Genomic DNA, 27,577 nt, shown 5'->3' with positions numbered 1-27,577 from the left:
GTGTTTGAACAGAAATATTCACTTTAAAACGAAAATTTTACAACTATCATTTAACCTTCGAAATTTATTTATTATTTTCAATGTTTTATTTTATCACAGATTGTCATCGGTATAATTGTGCAATAACGTGAACCTCATTCTAACGTAGTGGGTAAAAGGTAAATCTTAATAACACATTAAGAAAAAAGAAAAATTTTTTAAATGCTATAATTTCGTTTTATTTTATAATGAAATATAATTTTTAATATTGCAGATAATAAAATGTAGTTTTAAAGAACATATTTATTGCAACTTTTATTATTACATCATTGTCATTTTCTTTATTATTACATTTTACTCACTGTAAAAAAATAATCTGTTAAAATTTAGCAGAACATATATATCACACGATAAATTTATGGAAGCTAAACTTTTATTACTAAGTTGTTCATATTTTAGAAATTACTTATGATAATGATATTCCTTGAAATGTAATAGAAAATATTTGTATATGGTAGTTTCGGGGTCTTTTTCTGGGGCTATCTTACAATACGGTCTTGAAAACTCGTTGTCGTTCCAAAATTCTGCATTATATCTATAACAACATTCACCTAATTTGCCGTCACTCTGTAAAATAATAATTATAATATCAAAAGATCTCGTTCTAAGTTATCATATAATTTATATATTTTCATTTAATCAGTAAATTTACTAAAACTACATAGAGGTAGTTAACACGCAATGATGAAATAACTTTATTCATATTTTCTGGTTACGTTCTATTATAACTTCATCTTTCTACATACTATCTTTCACAGATTTTTACCTTGAAAATATGAGTAAAATATTCTGTTTTGTAAAGCTGTAAGGCATACTGCAACAAATATTGTTTCCTACTTAGCTAAATATGTTTGTTGAAAACAAAAAATAATGATTCTACATAATCTTTTTTTTCAAGCAATACATAATTGTTTCTCTTGTGTTCTTATTTAAATCAATTTCAAAGCATTTTTTCTTTTAGTCATTTTGTGTAATATTAGCTGGTGTAAAATTATCAAATGAATATTTAAAAGAAATGTGAAAGAAGGATAAATAATTCCTAAAAGTTAGTTTTATTAAAAAACAAACAAAAACAAATTATTGAAGTTAAAACATAAAAAATCGAATTTTTAAAAAGTAATATTTTTAAATCTAAAGAGACAAAATTAAATTCTAGCAAATAAAATGTAATAAATCGAAGTGCTCGTTTATTTTAAAAGAATTCTTTTTTCCTTTAATACAAAATGCTTATTTTATACAATACAAATTACTTCTAATCTACAGTGCAAAATTCACATATTTTGTGTTTCAGATGTGGCCAAGTTATTTTCTCAAAATTACGATTTATTTCTTCATGTAACTGAAGATTTTACCGGAAAATATTTATTTAATTACACAGGAACATTTTGGCATCCAAATTTCTCCTTCCAAAAAGTTATTTGACTTCATCTTTTCACTTTAAAGACTGAATTTCCAAGTTATGTACCTTATTATCAAGATTATTAAAAATAACAGTAAAATATAACATTACAACTGGCAAAAATCACCTTCAGTTTTAAAATATCACAAATTTTCACATGTACTTTCATTATTTTTCCTTTAAATACTTTAAAATTTTGAGACTAAATTAAAGAATTAATAAAATTTTACGGTGTATTTTTCTTTTTTCTGGTCAGAAATGTGTTTTTTTTTTTAAAACTGATCCCAATCATAAATTATATTATTCGGTTTGTTCAGCATATTCTGCTACATCTGCATATCATTCTAAAGATGATTTTGGTATAAAAGTAATATGAAAAAATTTACTATATTTTATAACGCACAACACTGATAATGAACGTGGAGAACAAGAGTATTTTTTTATTTATAAGTGTTTTCATTTTTATTACGTATTTTAAAAGTTTTATTTTTTATATATTTTTTTTTTAATGAAACAAAAATTCAGCTTCATTAATGAATTACTAAAGATTCCTTTCTCTGATTAGAAAAAAATGGAAACTGCTTTGAAATTACAAATCTCTTTTCCGCTAATATTGCAAAGTTATATATTCTGAAAATAAAAACTTTTTTTTTGAAAAAGATCGATTGAAACCCCTCAATACTGTGTTAGTTTTCTCTAAAAGAAAACTAAACAAATTCTTTGAAGAAACATTAATTAAATGGGGCTAAAAATTGAAGAATTGGAAAGCAAAACATGACGAATTTCTTCTACACCATTAAGATTTTAATGGTCCTAGAATTTACTTATATTTAAAGAAAAGCTTTCAGTATCTCAATACTTAAAAAAAAAGTATTAATTAAATAGTGCTTGAAAGGAAAATATCAAAGAGGACCCAAACCTCTTTAATTTTATTATTTTTTTTTGCTAGGGATATTCATATTACTCTAAAAATAGGAAGAACAGAACAATTCGAGTATAATTATATTTGAATCCCTTCATTAACGTAAAGGATGTATTGCTATTTAGTATTGAGTAAAGAAGGTCTTTAATGCTATGTTTTAAACTTATTTCTAAATATAGAATTTTGCAAATAAGATTTGAATGTTTCAATACCCAAAAATGTTATTGTCTTAAAAAGATTCTTACGGTTTAGAGTAAGGACAAGGAAAACTGAGCAATTTCCATTTAGATTTCACCATTTTATAAGAATCGATATCAAGGATGTATATATATATATATATATATATATATACACATATATATATATAAGTTGTGAACTTAGCAAGTTGTCTTTTTAAAAAAAGACTTTTAATTTATTATACACATAAAATATACAAAGAATGAGATTTACACTCTATTATGAATTATTAATAATTAATTAATTATTGACAATCAGTATGCTTGCTAATTATGTTTAACATTCATCTTATACATTATACATTCATTGTACGTGTTAACGAACGACCATGTGAAAGAATACTAAATTAAAACTATATTCTTAATGTCAAAGGCTGCAGCTACGAGATATTCCTGAAAATGATTTCCGGGAATTAACTGATACCCAGGCGCTCGTGGTATAAGTATAAATTTTATGTTATCTAAATAGATATTTCACCTCTTATAATACTATGTCTTTTAATAATTGACAAATTATTTAAGTTAATCTTCTCTAATTTCAAGTGATTAATTGCTGGCCTCTGTGGCCCGAGTGATAGCATCTCGATCTTTCATCCGGAGGTCCTGGGTTCGAATCCCAGTCAGGCATAGCATTTTCATCAACGCTACAAATCGTTCATCTCACCCTCTGAAGCAACATCTAACGGCGATCCCGGAGGTTAACCAAAAAAAGAGAAAAAAGTCATTAAATTAATTCATAACTCTGTTTGCTGCGCCTAATCAAAATTTAATTCATTTATATCTAAAAATTTTGGATGCTCGTAAGTTTTGCTCATAATGGGCTATCCTTACACAAAACTTTACTACCATTTACATTTATGAAATATATTCCTTTTTTAGTTAGTTTCTTTACATTTTCAATTATACATTTTTCTTTATGTGGCAGTATTGCCAAAAATTACTGTAATTCTGATATCCTTTTAACTAAATTTTAATTTACTTTTAACGTTAAATATTTACAGTCATTTATTTTACCATTATTAATAATATCTTATTCACACTCTATATTTTCATGTGTTATTAATTCAAACGAACAAAAATATTTATTATACTTATTATTATTATAATTATCATTTAATACAATTATTTTTGACTTTTCAGATTTCAATAAATATTTAATTTTTGATATAATAGTTACATATTCTAATTCGTTCTTTGTTGGAAGTGATATAGTGATAAGTAATATATGGAGGTTAGGAGTTTTTTCAACTATAGGCATTTTCAAAAAAAAGTATACAATATCATATTTCATAATCTTACAACTAACTTTCAAAATATTTTCAAAATCTGTTGTGTAACCAAACTTAAGTTCTATTAGTAACATGTTATTATAGTATTTAGATATTAATATTATAGTATCAGCAGTAATGCTTGTGTTAAATAAGCACTGCTCGACTTAAAAACATATATTCATTCACACAACAACCGAACATTTACAATAAAACTCACAGTAAAACAGCAATAAAGTCAGAGGATACCAACACCACAGGCACCTCCAACGTCGCCAGTGTCTCCTAATCTCAAATTTATTTTACTAGAAAATACGAATGACAGAAAGGTTTAAATAGTTGTCTTTCTTAAGGAAATTCTACAGGATATTTGTGCAGCCATGCACAAATATATGATTTATGCTTTAATGTTATTTTATATCTCAGTTTTTTTTTAATATACTAATTAGTAAGAAATTCTGGCTAGATGAATTTAGATTACAACGCTCGTGCGTGTAATCTGTCTCTTCTCAATCAGAATGCAATCACTCATTTGTGAGCGTCTTTCGAAACACACAGCAGTATCCGGTACACTTAAGCCAACCGGGCTGGTCTAGTGGTTAACTCGTCGCATATCAATTATTTATCGGCTGAATTTTGTATTCGAAGGTTTTGAGGTTCAAATCTCAGTAAAAGTCGTTGCTTTTATACGTATTTGAATACTAGACAGTGGATGCCGGTGTACTTTGGCGGTTGGGGTTAAACTTTACCACAAGTCTCGGGAATGTTTGGTCTAAGTCTATGCAAGGCTACACCTCATTTACATGTCATATCATTCTCACCTTATTAGGCCTTCGTCGGGGGCGGGGTTGCTTATTCTTTACTAGTTGAACAAATTGCAATATACATAAAGGAAAAGAACGTTACTGTTTAAATAATATCATCACAGTAGGTTGGATGTTGATGATTACACCGGTTTTAAAAAAAATATTTTAGTTAAAAAAAGATAATAATTTGAAAGTAAACTTTTCATTCTTTAAATTAATATAAAATTATCTATAAACGCATAAATTATTACAATTTAATTATTTTTGTCTTGCTCTTTTACATATTGATTATTATTATAAATAAACAATTTTAAGTATAAACTTAAAAGTATAATCTTTATATATCTATATTAAGTAATTTTATTACGCATTAATTACTTTATTATTCAATATAATTTATTTATTTATTTAATAAACACAAATCTACTAAAAAATTATTTTACAGATAGTAAATAGTAGAATAATCTTAATGAATAATAGGCTACTTCTTTTTTAAAAGTATATATTTCTATTCTTGTGATATATTTATCTGTAGTGGCTTTTAACATAGTTGGTGTACTTATAAACAGTATCTTTTCAATTATTTATTTGTTTGGAGAGTTACGTATTAACAGGCAAAATGGTTTCTTAGACAAAATTTTATTCAACAGCTTCTTCAATCAATTTTTTTTTAATTTTCATGAATTTTATAAACTGTAGGAGCTAGTACGCCAAATTTAAAATCTTGAAACATCCTTTTATGCAATTTTATCAACAAAAAAAATACTACGTTTGTCATAATATGAGCAAAGCTATTCTAATATAAATGGTGTAAAGTAGTATAAGAATGGACTAGTTTGGAGCAGTTTGTTTTTATCATTGAGACGTGAAAAGACTGTGCTGAGAAGAATATGTACTGAAAACTTTATTTAGTAGATACATATTTTAATAATAACTTTTCCAAGTAATATCTTTATGCTAATTACGTGATCCGTAAAATTTTCATACATTAAAAGACCCTAGGAGCTAAGGAGAGCCCTAACCTCAAAACTTAAATATATTTTTTATTATCACTGGATCTAGGAAATTTAGAATATTCAGTTCAAATGTTCGGGAATTAAATTGTTTTTTTTTTATTTGTTAAGTGATCTAAGGTACTTGTATAATAATGGGCTCAAAATTCCCAACTGTACCGGATTAAGTGGCCTTAGACAATTTTTTGAGGCCCTATCACAGAAAAAAGGATTCTGAAGTTCATTAACTACAAATTGAGTTTGATTTTCTTAATTGTCCTAGAAGGACGAAAAATCCTGTTACAAAATTACAATATTTTAATTTTTATTTATGGGTAATTGAGACTGATAGAGGGAAAATGTATAAAAGTGCACTATTTTATTCACTTTTATGGGTGTAGGAGGTTAAATTGTATTAGAGTAATAGAAGAGGAACTTCATTATACCATTAATACTTTCATCGAACCCAAAAATACAAGACCTTTTTAAAGATTTGATTAAACAGAGACTTTATTCCAATTTTGTTAAACAAGAGGAGCTAGGGATGCTAAATGCTATGAGAAAAAAGATTTGGAAATTCCATTAAAATGGGGTTTCAATTTTACGTGAAATTAGAATTATTTTTAAAATAGAAATGTTTAACACTGAATATTTAAATTTTTTTAATTGACTAGAAGGCCCATGAAATCACGAGATCCTGAACTATACAATCGCATTCTATATTCCTAATATTGCAAAATGTATGTTTGTTAATTCAAAGCAATAGGTCTTATAGTTATCACAGAATTTAAAATATTAAATTTTGACATTTAAATATTAGCTACCTACGTGGAACTTAGGAGATAGTAGAAAGTTGAACTTCTTCAATACTACTTTAGTTATTAGTTTTCATTAGTATAGAAAGCTTTTAGGTAAAAAATTCCAAATACTGCAATATTTAGATTTATTTTAATGTACCTTAGAAGCTTGACTATATATTCGCAAAGGGTCTGCAAACTCTTTAATACTGTAGTATTTTTATTTTCTTTAACTAAACTTACAGTAAAATTTTAAAAGATATAATTTAAATACTGCACTGTTAAATTTTCTTTTAAAAGAGAGAGCTGGAATGCTAGGAAATCTTAAAGAACAGAATATCTGAGAATGTATCAAATTTCATTCTTCTTCCCGAAGATACAATGTGTTTGGTTCAATAACCTAAGCTGGTATCTCGAAAAAAAATGATTTTTTTTGTGGAATTTAAGGATTTTTTTTTTTTTTTTTAATTGAGAAGGTCTATGAAAAATAAAGGATCTGTGGTGGAACGGCACCTACATTAAAATATCTGGCATCAATTATTATTATTATTTTTGTCCATGTATGTTTGGAACTAGTTTTAAAATATTATAAACATTTATATTTTTCCCCATGTTAATCACAGAACATGGTTCCAGTGTGTTACTAGATATTTCACACCCTTATTGTATCTATTGATGATCTACTTCTGAATCCTTAAACTTACTCAATAATATTGTACAAATTTTCTATATAAGTTATAACTGTTTTTCTTTTTTCTAATCATTCTTTGTTATTTATAAGGAGGAATATCAATCTTACCTTAAGGTATCAATAATGATGCAATAATAATACAAATAAGCCCATGATGGGCTTGTTTCATTAAAATCTTTATACATGAAAGAACAGTGTTTATGGAAATAAATGTTTTATTGTACATCATTACATTTAATGTTAATTCTATGTATATTTAATGCTAATTCTATGTTAATATCCAAGGTTATCGGAATTTTAAAATTGTTAAGATTTTTAAAAGGATCAAAACAATTTTGATTTCAAAAACATAACATTAAAAATGCATGTTTAAGAATGAATTGCAAGTAAGATTGAAGTATTTATTTTCACTAAATGAAAACTGAAACGATTAATTTAGGTAGCAAAACTGATGATTTGGGCTGGTAAGGGACTCTTGACATTACTGATATAAATAAGGGTTTCGTATCCTAAATTGCATAGGTTGAAAAAAAAATTTGAATATCAAAGAATTGAAATGTTTATCGTAAATTAAGCCTAAGATTCTGACAAAAGAAAAAGGTTAAAATGTTCCTATATAAAATTTTACTGGTGTACAAATTAAGACTGTTTTAAAGAGATAAACTGTCAAAACATACCAGTTTTTAATTTTAACTAAATGGTATTAGAAAACCTTTGAAATTTAAGAAGCCCCCATCACATCAGCAACACTATTTGTATGTTTAAAGGGAACAATTTGAATATCACAACATTAAAATATGAGTAATTGTGGATTGGTGGCTAAAGCTCCTTCAATGCCAAGTTGGCCTGTACATTTCTTCACAAGATTTTTTTTTATAACTGAAATTAAAATCCATTTCGATTGATATTCGAAATCTCATTTTTGAATATCGCAGCATTAAAATATTTTTTAATGGAAGTGCTTTGGATCAAAAAGCAGAGGATTTTTTGAGGAAAGTGTCAAATCCTCTTGGAAGCATTTTAATTTTTTTTTCTTTTCAATACCTTGAAAAAATAATACAAATAACTCAATGTGTTATGGTTTATAATTAAAGGTGAGCTAAAAGCCAATGAGGGAGACGTGGATAAAAATTTTAAATAATAATAATAAATCATGTTTAATAATAATGACTAAGATTTTTCCTAATGTAGACCATATTTTGAGAAAAAATGTTCAAACATTGTTTAAATATATCAGTATAATTTTGTTAATTAAGAGCTTCAACTTAACAAAACCTTCTTGTAAATCAAAACATCTGCAATTCAACAGCTTATATATTATTTATCTGTTTTTCATAAGTTAGTGTATATTTTTTGTGCCTGAGTAAGGCCGCAGGATATGGTCTGGTGACCGGTAAAGTATTTAATTTGTTACCGTCTTTGAGATTGCTTTATATAATCCATGTGTTCATTCAAATACTTCAAACCACATGTTCCCCTTGGAATGGAAGATATCACGTTTTGAAGCCGAATAAGCCCCCAAATCATATTTATTCATACAGGCCAATAACCTTGCTTCAAAGGTCTTTGAAAGACTGTTCCTTCAAAGACTATGGCCAGTCTTAGAAGGGTAACGTTATTCCTGATCACCAGTTTGGCTTTATAGGGGATCATTCATTCATTGGGCAGGCCCATAGAATTATTAGTGTAATGAGTGGGTGCCTAGAAAGAAAGGAATACTGTTTGGCAATCTTCCCAGACGTTTAAAAAGCATTCAATAAAGTTTGGCTTTCTGTCTCTCTTTTAGATTGAAATCAAGGCTGCATCTTAAATGAACAGTTTTCTCAAGTCAAATACAATCAGGAATTATCTGTCTGCATAGACAGTCAATGAGGAGTCCCTCAGGGTTTTGTTGCATAAAATTTTATGTTATACCCTGCAGACCTTCCCAGTACTAGAAGTTGTCAAAGTTTTGTGCTTCGCAGACAACACAGCGATTTTGTAGATGGTGATAAAATAATATCAGGTGATATTTATCATGAGGAGGAGCAATAGCCTGCTGGTTCAATTAGACAATACTCTCATCCCTGACGTGGACAAGGTATGGTATTTAGAGTTATTTCTATTTCGTCGAACTTGAAGAATCAAGTTAGAGGGGAGAGCAGACAACTTAATGCTAAACTTTCATGAATGTTTACACGTATACTTCACGAATAGATTGTTTCTGTATAGGATTTTCCTGAAACCAATATGGAGGTACGGTGCAAAAATTTGGGAGACTACTTGTAATAGTAATATTGAAATCATCCAACAGTTTCAAGACAAGGTGCTCGAAATGGTATCAAGTCCTTCATGGTTCAGTAGGAACAATGAGGTGAACGGGTACCTTTGGGTGCCACATGAGAAGATACGGAGGACCGATTGGGAATATTTATGAAACCGGGATATGCATGTGAATTATCTAGCGCTGAATCTACTTGGCAAGGGCAAGAATGTAAGACGACTGAAAACGCTACATGTACTGCACCTCGCTAATCTTTGAGGGCATGGATGAACATTGAAGTGCATGACCCATGGGATGATACAGTGGATGTTATGTTAATGTTAGTTTAAGACTAGTATTTGTCATATCTTGAAGCCAGGGGACAACTGAATCAACGGTGTGATTCTTTGCTTAGTATTCTGTATTTTTAATGTTTTGTGACTATTATTTTTATCTGAATTTAATATGTGTGACTTTATTTGGTTGATTTTAATGGTTGTGACTGTATTGTTACCTGTCTTTATCTTACTTTATCATTTGTTATCTGTTATCTTTGTTTTTGTTAACTAATCGCGTAGTTTGTGTCATGAGAGGTGATTCATATTATTAACATTGTACTTGGGGGTGGACTATCTTTGGATGGTCTCTTAACAAGTAACTCTTAACCAAAAATTTTACTCATGATTCCAGTTCTTTTGGCGATCGATTGCAAAAATAAGTTGCTCATAAAACCATACATATATATATTTTTTTAATTTATCATCAAAAATACTTTTATTATTTTTTTATTGAGCAAATAAGGAGCTAGAAGCTTGTGGTTGGATAGATTATGATAATATAGATTATTGGAAAATATTAGTTTATTAAATTTCTGTTACTGATGTAATGGATAAAACAATAAATAGGTTGACAGAAAAGAGTACCAGTTTTAGATGTTTGCTGGTTCTTATGGAGTTTAGAAAGGGAAAGATCACTGGTAATTTGCAATTCTGGATTAAAAATTCTGGTGTAAAATTGGAGTAAAAGTGCTCCAGTTTAACTTGAAAGTATAAAAAACTTTGAAAAACTTAATTTAGATGTCTCAATATTTACATTCAATTAGTTGACAGGTATGGAAGTCTGAGAACCTACTGGGATGAAGGAAATCTGTAAATTTCAAAGGCAGGAGTATTTTTTTTAAAAACATACACTTACTAAAAAGATGGTTCCTATAAAATAAAATATCTCAATTGGTAATAATAATATTAATGATACAATAGTAACTAAGGTGCTATTGTGGAAAAAGAAGGTTTAGAGACTAAAGATCAGCCTCTATCTAAAATATGTTTTGTACCTTTTTTTGAAGCTAAAAGTCATTTTCAAAATGTTTATTTACCAGTATTAAACCTTTATTATGATGGTAAGTTAGTAGTCATTTGGTGGTTGGAGGAGAAATTTTGAAAATCCTTCCATCATTATGTTCCTGATTTAACTCTCGAAGGTTAACTCTTTATGAGTTACATAGCAGAGGCTCGCCTAATATTGTTATCAAATAAGGTATAGTCTGATAGGTATTTTACATATGTGCATCACAGATGTTAGCTGAAGTAATAGTATGATTTATAAAATAATATGAAGTAGATTTTGTGTTTTAACTGATGTTATAAATGGGGCTATTTAATGAATATGTCCGAGTCACATTTTTGTGCTAGAGAGTTACAGAACTGATAAAAATAGTAATAGCTTCAAAATCCATCTACATGAACGCTTCCTGAAGAGGTAAAAGGAAACTTTTACCACTACATGTGGTTTTGACTAGATGTATGTAACTCAGTAGTCAAGTCCTGTAACAATTGCATAGCTTTGGTATGTGCTAAAATTGTAGAATTTTAGTAGATCTATTTATATACAGGCAAAAGATTTCATCTTTTAAGTACAAAACGTATAAAAAGTGATATGATTAAACTCTAGTAAAGATGGTTGGAAATAGTATGGTTATATGAAAATTTTTAATTTAACGAGTTAAGGAGAAATATTCTATCGTATATATACAAATATACACGAGTACCTGTATCTCGTAATATAATGTAATATAATACAGAAAATATTTTATCTCGTAAGCAACATGATTTTACAAACAAATGTTTTATATAATCGAATTTTGATGCTTTTGTAACTACAGTTCCATCAATGGAAAATCAAGTTATTTCTTTGATTTTCTGAATAGTTATCGAGACTCGTTAAAGGCACGATTTTCATCAGTAACTTACAATTTTATTGACTTTAACTATAATGTTGACTGTTACTATAATCGTTTCTTCAAAACCGAAAATATATTTCAACAAGCGACCTAAATTCGGAATTGGAATGATAAATAGAAAGGTTGGACCCTAATCGCAATTTTTCTCAAATCCGGGAAACGTTCTCGCAGAGAGACATTAAAAAACCCATTAAGATATTTCTGAGACGGAAAAAATAGAGGAGCCATGGAAAGATTAATGTAATAAGTACAAACCCACAGGAACTCGGATCCAGCACCTCTGATGACTGAGAAAGCTTTATCTAACAGTTTTCTTCAACTGATATGTAAATAAGAATAAACAAACACTAGTTTAAAACGAAAAATTAATTCTAATAAAAAAATGGGTCTTAATTACCGATAAAAACATTACCAGTTGTGTGTATGTTGGATACGATATTGATGTCTGAAAAACAAAAAAAAAAAAAACAAAAGAAATTTCAGTGTTATTTGAATTTTACCCACAAATAAAAAAAAAAAAAAAAAATGGTATAAATTTAATTTTAAAATTGGCTTCTGATTGCAGTAATAAAATTGTACAGAAATTAAAAAAAATTTAGAAATATACAATCTGCTCATAATATTTATTATTCCATTTTTTAACGGTTTAAAAAATAGTTAAGAAATACTGTATTAACCTAAATATTAATTAGTTTTTTAAGATGATATTTTGTAAAACAAAAAATATTTTTGCTTTACATAGTTGCAACATTCTAATACCAAGAGATTATACCTCCTTTCCATAACGGCTTAGAATCAATAAACTTCCGTTCTCAGATTTGCTTTTAAAAAGAAATAGTAAATTACTTTCCGATATCTCTCTTTACTGAGCTGACTAGTATAACACAATACATACTTATCCCACCACAGGTAATATTCCGGCATGCAAGTGATACTGTTGCGTTGTTTACCTTAAAAGTTGATACTATAGTGAATAATAATTCTTTCAGAAGAAGCATAATTGATACTTTCCGATTACAGCACAGGTATTTTTATAATATTACCGCCATAATAAGAACTGGAACAGTGAACTGGCGCCTATCGGCGCGAATTCGGCTTCCAAAATGTAGAATAGATGACTAAGTTATTCATGCTTTTCAATATAACATAAAGTATTTCTTCAAGCATATAAAACGTTTCTTCTTCAACCATAATAATACACGAGTAACTTGTTTTGTATCGTAAGCTAGATTAAGATATTACTAATCGGATTGAATGTAGATTGCTGCATTCAGTAGGTCTCTAGAATGATGACATATAGAAACCAGCGAGATATAAATCATCTATTAGTCCAACGTATAGTATGTACGCATGTAAGTGCGTATGTTAGTATGTTAGGTAATCCTTTATATCCAAGATACCATTGGCAAAATACTTTGATTTACATTTCAATGGTTTCTGTTACCAATTTAAAACTACTGAAAACAAAAAGTACTGTGATTAGTAACATTTAACATATAAGTGGTTAAAACAAGATCGAATAACATGAAGATTTGTTTGTTCTAAATCCATAATTTACAACAGTAAACACTTATTATTTACTGTTTTACTTACTCTTTTTTTAAATATAGTAATTTTATTAATGAACTGATCTCAATTATTACTCTTATATTTACAATACCATAAGCACATTTATGACAAGGAAAGTTATCAATGGTAGGAAACTGATTGTGTGTAGTATAACATCGAATTAAAAAAATGTTCAGTATATAAACTACTGGCAGCAACATCAGACGATTAAAAGTGGAGCGTAACATAAACTTATACAGTAATAATGAGAAGTAGTATAACTACCAATTCGAATTAAATTATAGTCTAAAGTTGAAAATTGTCAATTTAAATTCGTCTCTTTACCACTGTTGAGCGATAAATCATGCTAAATCATGATTTAATCGTCGTTTAACTCGCACAAAAATATTTGATTTTTGCTGCTGCTGGAGTTAGAAATTGTAGGTTTAAAATGCTATAAAAAAGAAACGTGATTATTTTTATCCTGTGCTCTAAAAAAGTATATAGATTCTTATGAAATTATTTCAACTTTTGTTCGGCTTAAATTCCTTCAAAAAGACAGCAGTCATTTTGATCTCTTGTGTCGAAAAAACATTACGGCATTTGCTATCTCAGAATGCACTTAACAATTAATATTACATATTATTAAAAAATAAATGGAAAATTTCTTGCTAGGGTTATTGCTAAACTATCATTAGTTTAATAAATTTACCAGCGTTGATGCGACAAATATAATCTGTCGGAAAGTCATAAATATTTATACATATATTTTTTACCAAGTTTTCAATACTTATCATGTAAGATCCTAACAACATAAATTTTTCGGAAAATCACGGGGAAGTCAGTATCGATCGAAGTTTTGTCCACGCCGACTGGCCTATGTTGCGACGCAGGTGTGCCGACCATCCTTGCTGATAAATTATTGGTTGATAACCATATCCGTATTGAATAGGTGGCTTGTAGGGTTATAAGATGTTCATTTCACGACCTATATTTTCGCTGCTGGGAACCAGGCCACACAGCCAATTCGTGTACCGGACCAGATTGTAATGGCCACTGTTTCACCTGCCCGGTCATCTACGGCAGGACTGCCGGCGAGAGGCTCGGTGTCCTTCCTGTCGGTTGCATGAACATGAATCCGGGGGTAGGGGATACAAGGCTTCACCTGTAACATGAAGATGTGGCGCCTGCTCAGTGCTGATTGGTGTCTGTGGGGAACAATTCCGTCCGGGAGGTTTGGAAGGCTCTGGTGACCCGCCATCAATGATTGGATGGGGATTCCTTTGCAGCATCTCTGGGGGAGGAAATGTAAGACCGTAGTCCCAGTGGGTGATCCCCTGGAGGTTCCTCATTAGAGGCAGGGAATTAAGACTGGAATCCGGGTGAGCAGACCCTTTTAGGGTCTTCTCATTAGAGACGTGGCATGCACTGCAAGACTGAATCCCGGCAACGTTGGCGGGACCTTGTATTCTGCCGAGGTAGTATGAGGTGAATTCACCTCCCGGAGCTGAGTTATGATTAGATACTGTTCCGGCTCCAGGGGACGGGATAAATTAAGGTGAACAAAAAAAAAAAAAAAAATAAATTAACAGCTATTAATTTTTTTGGGAAAATGATTTTTAAGCCTCTCCGTTTGCTATTTTATTTCAACAAGAATTCGTTTGTATTTAATTCATAACGTTAATATTAAATTTTTCTACAAATTTAAAACAAAACATGGAAAGTATTTTTGAGACTAGATATTGTATCTCTTAATTAGAGATATCAAAGAGGCTATTTAAGATGAATTTTAATAAAATACGTAACAAATTAATAATATGTAGATAATTACGAAATGTTTAGAAATTTTCAAAAATTGTTTTTGTTTTTTTTTTTGTTTTTAAATATATAGATAAAACAATTAAGCTACCTTTTTATAAAGGTTTGTAGCTTTTTTTAATAAAAAAGTTATTTTTGCAGAAATGAATTTTTAATTCGGTTAAAAAATTCAGTGCTGGCCTTTCATCGGTGTATTAACCCTCAGTGCGGCATTATTTTCTTTTTTGTTTTAATTAATGTATTATATTTATCAAATTTATATCTGTCTTGATATATAAAACTTTTAAAAGACCGAAAATACACCATTATACGCTAACGCATGGTGCGTACGGGAGACGGAAATGCGCAGGATTTCCTTGCTGAGCACTCCCTCGCAAGTGGTAGAGCGTATTCGTAAATTTCTTAATTGTTCATGTTAGCAATTTATGTTAACTAATTTTATTATATTTTAATTACATAAAAATAATATATTTCTTCGTTTTTGAAAAAAGAATGAATAAAATTTGTGTTAAATTTATGTGCTTCAATTTATTCCGTATATCAATAATTGATTTTGAATTTTTTATTTTATTTTTTATCAGTTCCGTTAATTTAGAGTTAACTTTCATGTGGTTTCACCTATCACATGACTTGTTGACGACCTGAAATTTAATTTTTTAAGTAAATTCTTCCTAAAGTTTTTAAAATAATTCTAACAATCAAGTAAATTAACTATAATGTTTTTTTTATTACAAAATGAAATAATACATAGTATATTTAACGTTTTTATTTATAAGAATAATAATAAAGTTAAAAATATTTATGAAACGTACAATTGATTATAAACAATATAAATAATTGTCAAAAAGTAATAATTTAAAATGAGACTACAATACCTTATTATTTAATTATAAAATACAACATAATTGTGTAATCAATATCAACTGAATATAATAACTTCTTTAAAGAATAAAAATATTTATTATAAATCTATCCTCTTTCCAAAGTGAAAAAAGATCAGTCAAGAATTTAAAATTCCACCAGATTAAACTGATTCAATTTAACTAAGAACGAATTGCTCAGTAACAAAACATAAACGTTTCTGATGCGCTAACGTACGGTATCGAGTTAGCGCAGTTACGGTACAGTAATACGCTGACCCCCACTACTGAGATAGAAAATCTGTTGTACTTCTACGGATATATGCGTAGCAGGAATAATGCATGCACGTATAGAAATGCATCTGCTAGTGCTCACACTGAATGTTTTGATTGTGAATGTACGGCTAACTGTGTATAAGGTGTTCTACATTTTTTTGCGAAGAGATGCTTGAAACTGAATGTAACGAAAGTAATAATGATTATTGTGAAACACCCAGCATACGTCCAATCTGTGCTGCAGTAACCTCTTGGAATTCATCTAACGTATTTTACTGATAAAAGTTAGGTTTCTTAACGAAGATTAGTTTCTTGGAATACCTGACTGTTTTTAAGAAATGAAACCTCATTCTTACATTTTTTTATATTAAATGCTGCATGTACTTAATTTCCCAGGGTGGCTTACTCAGATGGAATATTTTTATAACGATGAGTAAAATTTGAATGTATAACGAATGCCAGTTCCTATTTTCTGTATTCTGTGACTACATCAAAGTAAATTACACTTTATAATGAAGTATAAACTATTCAGTAAACTAACACCAGTTTATCTCGGATCACAAATACGAATCACAATAAAAAATACGAGTAACAGACTAATTACTATATCAATGAATTCACTGTCAGGCGAAAATAAATAAAAATGAAATTAATTTCTTTGACGCTGTAGAATAAACCAATTAAAAAAAAAAAAATTATATATATTTCTTTGCACACGTTTTTTGTCTTCAGTCATTTGACTGGTTTTATGCAGCTCTCCAAGGTTTCCTATCTAGTGCCAGTCGTTTCATTCCGGTATACTCCCTATATCCTACATCCCTAACAATCTGTTTTACATATTCCAAACGTTGCCAGCTTGCACAATTTTTCCCTTCTATCTGTCACTCTACCTTAATATGTGGCCTATAATTCTGTATCTTCTTTTATCTAGATTTTTCCAAATGCTTCTTTCTTCAACAGTTTTCCGCAACACCTCTTCATTTGTCACTTTATCCACACATTTGATTTTTAACATTTTCCTGTAGCACCACATTTCAAATGCTTCTAATCTTTTTTTCTCAGGTACTCCAATCATCCAAGTTTCACTTCCATACACTCCAAATATATACTTTCAAAAATGTTTTCCTAATGTTTAAATTAATTTTTAATGTAAACAAATTATATTTTTCACTGACAGCTCGCTTCGCCTGTGCTATTTGGCATTTTGTATCTCTCCTTCGCCTATAATTAATAATTTTACTTCCCAAATAACAAAATTCTTCTACCTCCATAATCTTTTCTCTTCCAGTTTTTATATTCAGTGGTCCATGAACATTATTTCTACTACATTTCACTACTTTTGTTTTGTTGTTTATTTTCAAGGGTAGTTTTTGCTTAGGATTTCATCCATGCCATTCATTGTTTCTTCTAAATCTATTTTTAATTTCCCCTAGAATTACTGTATCAGCAAATCATAGCATCTTTTCTTTTCTCCTTGTACTGTTACTCCGGATCTAAGTTGTTCTTTAACATCATTAACTGCTAGTTCTATATAAAGAGTAAAAGGTAACGGGAATAGGGAATATCCTTGACAGACTCCTTTTTTTATTATGGTATTTTTAACCTCTTCCATTATTACTGTTGCAGTTTGGTTCCTGGAAATGTAAGCAATTGTTCTTCTATCTCTATTCTTGAATCCTAGATCTTTTAAAATGTCTAAGTATATAAATGTCAAGTATGTTGGTTTGGTTTCCTTTAGTTTTCCTTCTACTATTAATCTGAGTGATAAAATTGTTTCCATTGTACATATACTTTTCCTTAATTGGTCTTCTAAACTTCTTCCACTCTCCTTTTAATTCCTTTCTGTACAGAAGTCTAGTTAAGATTTTTGATGTGTGAGTAGTTAAGCTGTTTGTTCTGTATTCTCTGCATTTATCTGCTTCTGCTTTCTGCGGTATCTTGACAACACTCTTTTTGAAGCCAATTGGAACTCACACTTTGGTGTAAATATTACACACCAGTTTGTATAATCTATGGATCGCTTCCTCACCAGCACTGAGCAGTAAGGCTGCAGGTATCCCGTCTATCCTAGGAGCCTTTCTGCCATTTTAATCTTGTAATGCTAGATTAAATTCAAGTCTCAATATTGTATCTCCCTTTTCATCCTTTCAAATTTTTCTTCTTCCACTATAACACCAGTTTCTAATTTATTTTCTTCAGATAACTCTTCATTATATTCCACCCAAATATCGACCTTTCTTTTGTATTATAAATCGGTGTAACATCTTTATCAACACATTGCTAGATTTTAACTTATGTACCACAAAATTCTCCTTAATTTTTCTGTATGCTCTGTCTGTTTTACCAATAATCATTTCTCTTTCCACTTCTGAACACTTCTCTTTAATCGACTCTTCTTTCGCTAATTTGTACTTGCTGTTTATAGTATTTCTTAATTGTCGCTAGTTCCTTTTAACTTCTTCATCTGTAGTATTATTATACTTCCTACGTTCATCCATCAGCTGCAATATATCCTCTGATATCCAATATTTTTCTACCAGTTCTCTTTATTCCACCTAAGTTTGCTTCTGCTTATTTAAGAATCTCCTTTTTAACATTTTTCCATTCTTTCATATTTTTTACCATCTAATTTTACTCAAAAATCTTCTTTACCTCTTCTTCCTCAAGTTTTTCTAAATTCCACCGATTCATCTGACAGCTATTCTTCAAGTTTTTAAACTCCAATCTACATTTCATTATCACTATTATGGTAATTATGGTCAATGTCAGCTCCTGTACAAGCTTTGCAATCGACAAGTTGATTTCTAAATCTCCGCTTAACAATAATATAAACTATCTGATACCATATCTAGCATTACCATGTGGTAATGCTGGCTTTTTCCATGTGTATATTCTTCTATTATGATTTTTCAAATGGGTTTGACAATTACTAAATTATACTTCGTGCAAAACTCAATAAGTCGGTCCCCTCTTTCATTCCTTTTGCCCACCCTGTGTTGTAGTGACCCATAATATTTCCTTCCCTGCCTTTTCCGATGCTTGCATTCCAATCTCCAACTATTATTAGATTTTCATCCCCTTTTATGTGTTAAACTGCTTCGTCAATTTCTTCGTAAACACACTGTACCTCATTATCCTCATGGACACTTGTAAGCATATACATGTTAATGATATTTGTCAGCTTAGGTTTTGATTGTCTCCTTATTCCAATGATTCTATCGCTAATCTTCTTGAAATACTTCCTTATCTTCTTGTTCATTATGGAACCTACTCATGCCTGCCGTTTTTTTGACGTTGAGTTAATTATTAATTTAAAATCACCTGACCAAAATTATTTTCCTGTTCCCACCAAACCTTGCTAATTCCTTCAACATTTACATTTAACATATCCACTTTCCTCTTTAAATTTTCTAACCTACCCACTCTTTTTAGATTCCTAACATTCCACTCTCCGACTCGTAAAATTTTATTTTTTATTCTTCTTATAATGTAATATGGTAATATTTTACCAAGGAAGGCGTCTCCATCTTTGTTACATGAAAATGCTGAAACATGAATGCTTTGTTACATGAATGCTTTTTTTCTTTAAAAAAAAAATTGGTGGTTTTCGATTGCTTTCTGCTGCGCAGTACTCAGAAGATTGAGTGATGATATGGTTGTTTAAGTCCTTCTAATCTATGCCCTGAAAAACTACTGAAAGAGCTGCTCTCTTCTTTCAGGTATCATTTTTTAATCTGGCTCGCAACAGATACCTCTCTGATATGGTTACACCTTCGATTCAGCTACTCTGTATCAATCTGCACTCAAGCCTCCTCACCATCGGTAATATCTCATGATTCATAGAGGTTGACATTTTAGTAAACGTTGCATATTTCTTTTTGGTAGTTGGTGTACTGGTAAAGCTGTTTAAAATTGTTCAAAATTGTATATTCTGCATTCGTATGGATTTGCAAGAGGAAATAAAATAAAATTAATTCTGTTTAATTCATTTCTGTTATTTAATCGTTCGTGTCTAACAAACCTCATGGAGAAAGTAATTAACATATAAAATACAGGTTGAGTACTATTTTTGTACGTAGTACTCAAAGTAATTTCGCTACTCATTTTATATTAAACTTGCGAATGGTTTGTTAAAATTTAAATTTCTTTGTTCTATAAAATGTATATTAAGAATTGACTATAATTCATCTGCCCTATATACACAGTTTATATTAACGACAAAAATGCTTTCCTCTAACTTTTCTGTGTAAAATTAAATTCATTACAAATTTCATTCTTAAATTTTTTTTCCTTAATAAAACAAGATTTTGTAGGAAAATATTCTTTTTTTTTTGAGAATTATTACAAAATCTACTCCAAAACTTTATGCAAGTCAATTTGAAGGTCATTGAATAATTATTGATTATTCGGAAAAGGATATTATTTTCCATTGAAATAGTAACTTACTTAATATATGATGATAACATTAATTAATAAATTTATGTAAAATCATGAATATGTCATAAAATATAAGCAGAATGATTTGGTATTATTGAGATGATGTGATGAAGCTATTTTCAGGAAGTTATTATAATTTTCTAACTTTATCTCTGTATAGTAACAAAAGGGAGATTTTTTCTCTCGTGCTACAAATGAATTATTAGACACATAAAATTTAACTAATTTAATTTTTTTAATTTGAATTTTCACTGTGGATGTAATTTGGAAAAAGAACATTGGAAGTGAACTGATGACTTATAGTTTCCCACTGATAACGAATTCCTTCAAACACTTCGAATCGTCTAATAATTTAGTTTGAGTCGTATACTAAAAAACTACTTATTTTCTCAACTGTAGACTCTGACAGTATAGTGAGTATTAAGACTCTCACAAAAAAAATTATTTCTATATTATGGGTAATAAAAGATAACATCCAAACATATTAGTCCAAACTTATAAATTTTGAAAACTGCATGTATTAAAATAGGAAAGAAATTATATTGTTCTCTTCTGTAAATTTAAATCATATGATTTTTACTTTTTGAATAATTTTTTTTATAATAAAGTAATAATTATTAATATAGAGTTGATAATCTATTATGATTTTTTATAATTTTTTTAAGATAGTTATAATTAAAATAAATGCTTTTCTTTCTTAATCAGACTATTCTTTTACAACTAATACAAGATTTTAGTTAGTGTTAAAAAATTTGATATGTTACATTAAACATTTAACCTTACTACGATTATAAGTTAAAATTATCTAAATTAAATAATAAAATTTTATAATTTTCTGAACACATTATTGTAGATAACACAAAGTAACTATTTTAATGACAATTAAAGAAGGGGTTAAATGTAGTGGAAAAGTTTTTTAACTTAATTAATACATGTATAATAAAAATAAATTACTAAAATACATAGTACTGTACTTACCTCAGCTACAGTAAGTATTAATGTCATATTTTTTCCATTTGTTTTGCTAATCAATATTGGAAACATCTCTTCAAATGCCTTCTTAACCATTGGATCATCATCTTCGGAAAGTATCTCGAAGTCAGCAGTATCATAAGCAAACTATTGGAAATGATATAACATATACAATTTTAATATAAATCACGCTAAATAAATGAAAGAAAAAAATATAAATTTATAAACTGACATCTCAATTGATTTATACAGCAGCAGAAAATTTTATTGTATTTTTTTAAATACAAGTATTATAAAACAAAATATAAATCACAGTTATGTTACTACAGAGAATAGATGATAACCTCATTTGCTCTTATTATGATTATATGATATATTCTTATTTTGTGTATATTATTATTGTGTTTTATATTCTTATTATGTGATATAAGAATTTATTTCCGCTTAACAATTATTGCATCAAGTGAACACACATGTCTATTGTTATACATGCAATACGTATTATTCTCTAAAAAATGTGTTAAGTATAAGTGGTACAAATTAAAATATAAAAATAAAATAAAATATATAAAACTGTCTTATTTTTCAACCATGATCTTTATATGAACTGAAGTGTAAAATATGTGACTAAAGAACTTACATGTGACTAAAGAAGTAGAAGTTAGAAATTTTGCTACGGTTTGTGAAATTTAAAACAATTTCGTGTAATGCAAATATTTATTAAGGAGTTTAACATACAACAGTTTAGGTACCTTAATATAAAAATTAGAATACGAGTAATATAATGCTGAAATATATATTCGTCTGCAAATGTCCATTTGTTTGGCAAAGAGCGACTTATTATAAACTGTTATGAAAATTATTTAGAAAAGAGAAATACTTAAGAACTACTTAAATAAAATTTAAATCCAGATTTCTATTCTAATGTTAACAACCACTTCCATATATGATGGGGATTAAAAAATATCAGTCATATAGAGAATAAAATCTTTTTTAATTTTCTCTAAGTTTATTATCATTCTCTTTCTTGTTTATGTAGATTACAGATCTATAAACAGAATCTTTCATCACCCTCTGTTTAGTAGAAATGATACATTAAATATCTAAAGAACTTAATATAAATATCTACAAAGGTTAGGATAACTCATTTAAGTGATGTCATATACGAGTACATACATTAAAACGTCTCACCAGATGCTCTCCTTTTGTAGGTAACCTCAATTACATCTCAAATTAAAGTCCAACAGTAATCAGCTAACATATTAACACTCCATTTGCCTTTGCATCAGTTTTCAGTAATGAAACCTTGATAGAAACATTCACCGTATTCATCACGGTGCACCAAGGTTTGAAGTAAACTAATCCAGATTTGAGTACAGGAAAAGGAGTTTTAGTGACATTACATCCGGTAACTCAGAATGAATTTATTAGTTTATTTACAATATTCAAGAAATAGATGTCACTTTATTTGATTTATGGATGTCCAGAAAATTTTGGAAGTATCTTTAAACACTTCTTAAAAAACGAGACCTACATCGGTCACACAGAGCTAAACATTTCATCAATTACACGGTTTCCTTATTTGAAAACCAGTAAAACTCCATTCTTTAATTTTAGTTTCAATTACATTCTTGAATTTCTACTTTATGCAGAAAAATTGTTCTTCTTCTACTTTCTTCTGCTTACTTCTGTTCTTCTTCATATTTCTTTACAGAATTTTTATTAATCCCAGTTTGACATGAAGAGATTGAAAAAAAATATTTTCTGATTTAACTAGATGCTCAAGAATATATTTTTTTCTCCAGGAGTTTATTTCATTGCTTTACTACATAATACTACCCCATCTCCTCAGCGACCGGAAGAGGAAGTCCCAGCTAAGGGAGATAAAGGCATTTCGAACATCAAGGAGTATCAGCACCGGAATCCTGTGTATCCTCCACATGCCCGCCGCTGCTGCATCCACAATCTTCATCACCGCGTTGACTGTATCGACTATCGACCGCCCTGGTCGAAAGCCATAATGCCTCGCGTGCAGCATTCCGTTCACCATGATCTCCTTATGGATCCTTGCATCGAGCAGCCTCTCAAAAAAGCTTTGTGAGATTATTAATAAGGCAGATGAGTCTATACGAAGTGGGCCCCTTTACCGTACCAGGTTTCTTCACAAAGACCAATCTCGACACTTTAATACCTCTGGAAAGGAACCATGTTGCAACATGTTATCAAATACTTGGAGGCCTCCACCTGTATCTCTTCTACTAAGATGCGGGCTACTTCGACCATTTATGCCATCCGGCCAGGATTCTTGTGTAGTCTCATCCTTCTACCTGCCCAGACTTGCTCCTCGACCCGAAAGAGCGGAATGTAGTCAACCACGATCTCTTCCCGCAGAAGGTCTTCACCAATCAGCGCTCTCACACTGGTTCGCACCTGCTTCTCTGTGAGAACCGATAGCGACTGGCCAAACCTCTCAGTCGACACCCGGCCCCATCGTTAATACTGTCGTACAGTTCCCGCCAATAACTCCTCTTGACCTGTTTAGTGGCATACCTAAGAGTCGCCCTGGCAGTTAGATACTCCCGTCGTAAATCCCCAGAGCGTTAACGGTCCCGTCCTCTGCTATTCTGGTAAGCTCTCCTCCTGGTCCATCAACGCTTGTGCAAACTCTCAAGTTCCACACCCCACCAATAAACGTGCCGTCGCCTCGGTTCGTCCACTCCTATCTCTGAAAACTCCTAAGGAGACCCAACTCCGATCAGACGGCCTTCAATCCTCCGGGAGAACTCGCTGCAGCCTACCTTGGAGGTGACCAACCTCGCTAGTTGGTCAATCCTCTGATTTGTCAATGAATAAAACCTGATGAGGCTATGATCTGATAGACATTCCCTCTCCAGCAGCTTCCAGTTACAACAGAAGCTAACACGATCCTCCGTAACAAATGCCAAGCTTATGGCCTATCTCGATACTTCCCCTTGTTACCTGTCGCCTTTTCAGTTAATGCAGCTGAGCCCCAGCAGACTCACCCACTATTCCGGCATCTATTCCTGGTGACTTCTTCATCCACATCGTCCAAGAAGGTAAGGATGTTGGTGTTGGGGGAGTAGTAGTAGCTGTTCACCACCAAGCCATCGAGGTCAGATTCAGGCAACCCCTATCAGATTCAGGAGCAAAGGAGGACTCAGATAAAAAAAGGTAATTTAAACTAGAAAACACAACAAAACGATAAAAAACACAACAAAATGGAAAAGAAAATCAGAAAACAAAATAACACAAAACAGGAACAAGGACAAACCGAATGAATAAACAGTAAAAGTGATACAAGTTGCTTGTAGAGTTTAAGTACGTCTGTATGCGTCAGAGGTACAACCTATTCTAGGCTAATGAAGTTGCCTTCAACCAAACTATAATTATTAAAATAAAATTGTTAGTTCTACTATTTGTTACGTAAAGGGGAGATGTTGTGAATTGCAATAGAGCAGATTTATAGTATAAACTCAGGAATTATTTTGATTAGATATTCTCTATTTTAGAAGTAAAAAAAAAAAGAATTATAAAATTGAGCAGAAGCAGTGAACTGTTTTAAAACATTTCTGAATGCCTTTTAAAACCGAGGTAAAGATTAAACATGCATAGAAAGTTAGTTTTTATTATTTTTTCGGTATACTTATATGAAAATTTGGACCACTTTTACGACAGTGCATATTTTCCAATTATATAATAAAAAAGATAATAATAAATGGAAATAGCCGTTTTGATATCTTCTTTAGTGTAATATTACTTAAATGATTATCTTGTGTTAACTATTTTTAATTAAAAATGCTAAAAATTTTAATTTGCTGTATAAAAATTTAAATAAAAAATAACTAATATAAAAATAATAATAAAGATTTATTTGCACCCTCTTGTGTTACAAGTTTTTAGTTCTAGTTTTTTGTAAAAGAATTAAAAATACATCAGTTAAGTAGAATCTTGAACAATATGTTCATTGCCTTTTGGATAAAAGGGAATAATTTCATGTACATAAATTTAATAATTGTTTCTAATTATTTTTTTTTTTTAAATTAAGTTTTATTTTTTTTCCTATAATGTAAAAAAAACAAAATAAACAGTGGTGTTGAGTTATAGGATACTCGTTTTTCCATGGTAAAATAATCATAAAATGTAAGTTTAATGAAGCAAAAAAATAAATAAATATTTAAAAAAATTAAACATAAAAATCTTGAAAAATTTGGAAAATTCAAACAGCTTAAAAAATCTAAACAATTTTTAAGATCGTAAAAATGTTTGCTTAAAATTTGACTTTAAATAAATGAAAACAAATCAGAGAACCAAAAAGCTGAATTTGCTACATAATTTATTCAAGGGGAAAATATTGAAGCTAATATCAACAATTAGGATAATTCAATAAAATAGAAAATACAAAAAAAAAGATTAGAAGTAAGTAATTCGTTCTATTTTAATAGTTATTGAATTATATGTGACCATTTTAGTATGTATAAAATTTGTATTGTAACCAACATCTTTAATGCAGGAGTAGATTACTTATACATTCAACTGACTAAATTATGCAAACATCCTCGTAGTTGTGACGTGCTTGAACATAGATATTATGTTAATTCTTGATTTAGTATTAATTTTAAGTGCAGTAAACGCTAATAAATATGAATGTATCCCGAAACGTTGATATTTTTCATTGGGACACGCTTAAATTTTAATTCCCTAACAGTGAACTTATATAATTGTTCCAAGATTTAGTTTAAGAATTCCGGCTAAAATATAATTGTTCAAATCGGTTGATGGTATAAGACAAAGTAGTACTTCAAGCAGCAATTACGGTAGTTTGACCTGCTAGTCTACCAAGGTTGGGGAGTACTGCCTGATTTATTATTGGCAGGAACGCATAAAAAAGGAGGTTAAGTCAATTATTATGCAATCCGGATGCAGAATAATCCCAAACTGTTGAATGAACGTCAGTCATTTACCTCCCGCAAAGCGTTGAGGAAAATTAATTGATTAATTACCAATTAGTTTGTACTAATTTTACTGAAAGGAATATATTGATTTTTAGGAGGGTTTGGTAATAATACAAAATTAAATATAATTAAAACAAATAATTTTAATATTACATTAACAACAGAAGAACAGTTAATAATCCTGATCTATAACTAACTAGTTAAGGTTTATAAATTTTTAACTTTTAAAATATATTATGTCCGAAAATGAGAGTTTTGAACAAATTTAAAAATAATGGAAAAGAATAATAGAATCGTTTAATACTGTAATTAAAGAATTATTTAAAAATGTAGTTTGAAAATGATTTTAAAAATTTTGTAAATATTGCTTACAATTTCTGCTTACAAGCTTTAGCGGCTTCTCTACGCTTGAATCATAATAAAAGTTACTGACTAGCCAAAAGCTGAACTCGGATTATTTTGCTTAGTACACGCACACTGCCGCTTATGCCACGGAGACAGGGACAACATTTTTTTTTTTTTTAATTTATTTGTTGTAATTAATAATTTTGAAAATTTCTTTGATGGTTTTCAAATTCATCGTAATTTAACTCATCATCGTAATCATCGTAATTTTAATCATCGACATGAATTTTTTAAAGGCTAAATTGTTACTGGTTCACATGATTAAGTAACCACAATAATCATATTTAATATTGAAATGACGAAAGATAAAAAAAATTTATTTTTTAAAATTATTAATTTCTTGATATAAAAAATTGATGATAAAAATATTTTGCATAATTTAATAATGCAATCTACTGAAAAAGAGACAAATATTAAATATACTTAGAAGATGTTTATTTCGTAAATTTTAACAAAATTTTTAATGATCGATCAAGTAATTACTTACATAAGTTTCTGGACATTTGTAATTTGTATTGTCCCCTCTGATTACAAAAAAACTTTTAGTGTTAACAACAAAAGTCAAGACAGCCAATCCATAAGCACAAAATTTCATTTGAAGTAACATTACAAACTAAATAAAGTATTATGGAAATAATATTGCTTTTATGAACTACG

At 29.6% G+C, this 27,577-nt stretch overlaps 1 protein-coding gene across 2 annotated transcripts; it reads right to left on the bottom strand.

Moving 5' to 3' along the window:
* Nucleotides 1-205: 205 nt before the first annotated feature.
* Nucleotides 206-27,577, bottom strand: LOC142318356 (uncharacterized). 2 transcript variants are annotated; one of them, XM_075354942.1, is made up of 4 exons: nucleotides 27,408-27,577; nucleotides 21,549-21,689; nucleotides 12,029-12,076; nucleotides 206-606 (listed from the first exon to the last, which is right to left on the bottom strand). In XM_075354942.1, the coding sequence occupies exons 1-4, from the start codon at nucleotides 27,525-27,527 to the stop codon at nucleotides 442-444; spliced, it is 474 nt and encodes a 157-aa protein (XP_075211057.1). In that variant the 5' UTR covers nucleotides 27,528-27,577; the 3' UTR covers nucleotides 206-441. The 2 variants fall into 2 exon arrangements, with proteins under 2 accessions (XP_075211057.1, XP_075211058.1); XM_075354943.1 differs by lacking the exon at nucleotides 12,029-12,076.

Source organism: Lycorma delicatula, chromosome 1, assembly GCF_047948215.1.
Source record: "Lycorma delicatula isolate Av1 chromosome 1, ASM4794821v1, whole genome shotgun sequence".
NCBI lineage: Eukaryota > Metazoa > Arthropoda > Insecta > Hemiptera > Fulgoridae > Lycorma > Lycorma delicatula.
Note: the sequence above shows the minus strand (reverse complement) of the source record. Positions and strands in the feature narration are given on the sequence as shown.

Bases quoted from the DNA above. Each gene is read 5' to 3' on its own strand.
- LOC142318356 (XM_075354942.1), bottom strand. From the start codon at position 27,527: ATGTTACTTCAAATGAAATTTTGTGCTTATGGATTGGCTGTCTTGACT. The intron at 21,690-27,407 runs GTAAGTAATTAC...CATTTCCAATAG, and splicing joins ACAAATGTCCAGAAACTTAT to TTTGCTTATGATACTGCTGA. The intron at 12,077-21,548 runs GTAAGTACAGTA...TTTGTTTTTCAG, and splicing joins TAATACTTACTGTAGCTGAG to ACATCAATATCGTATCCAAC.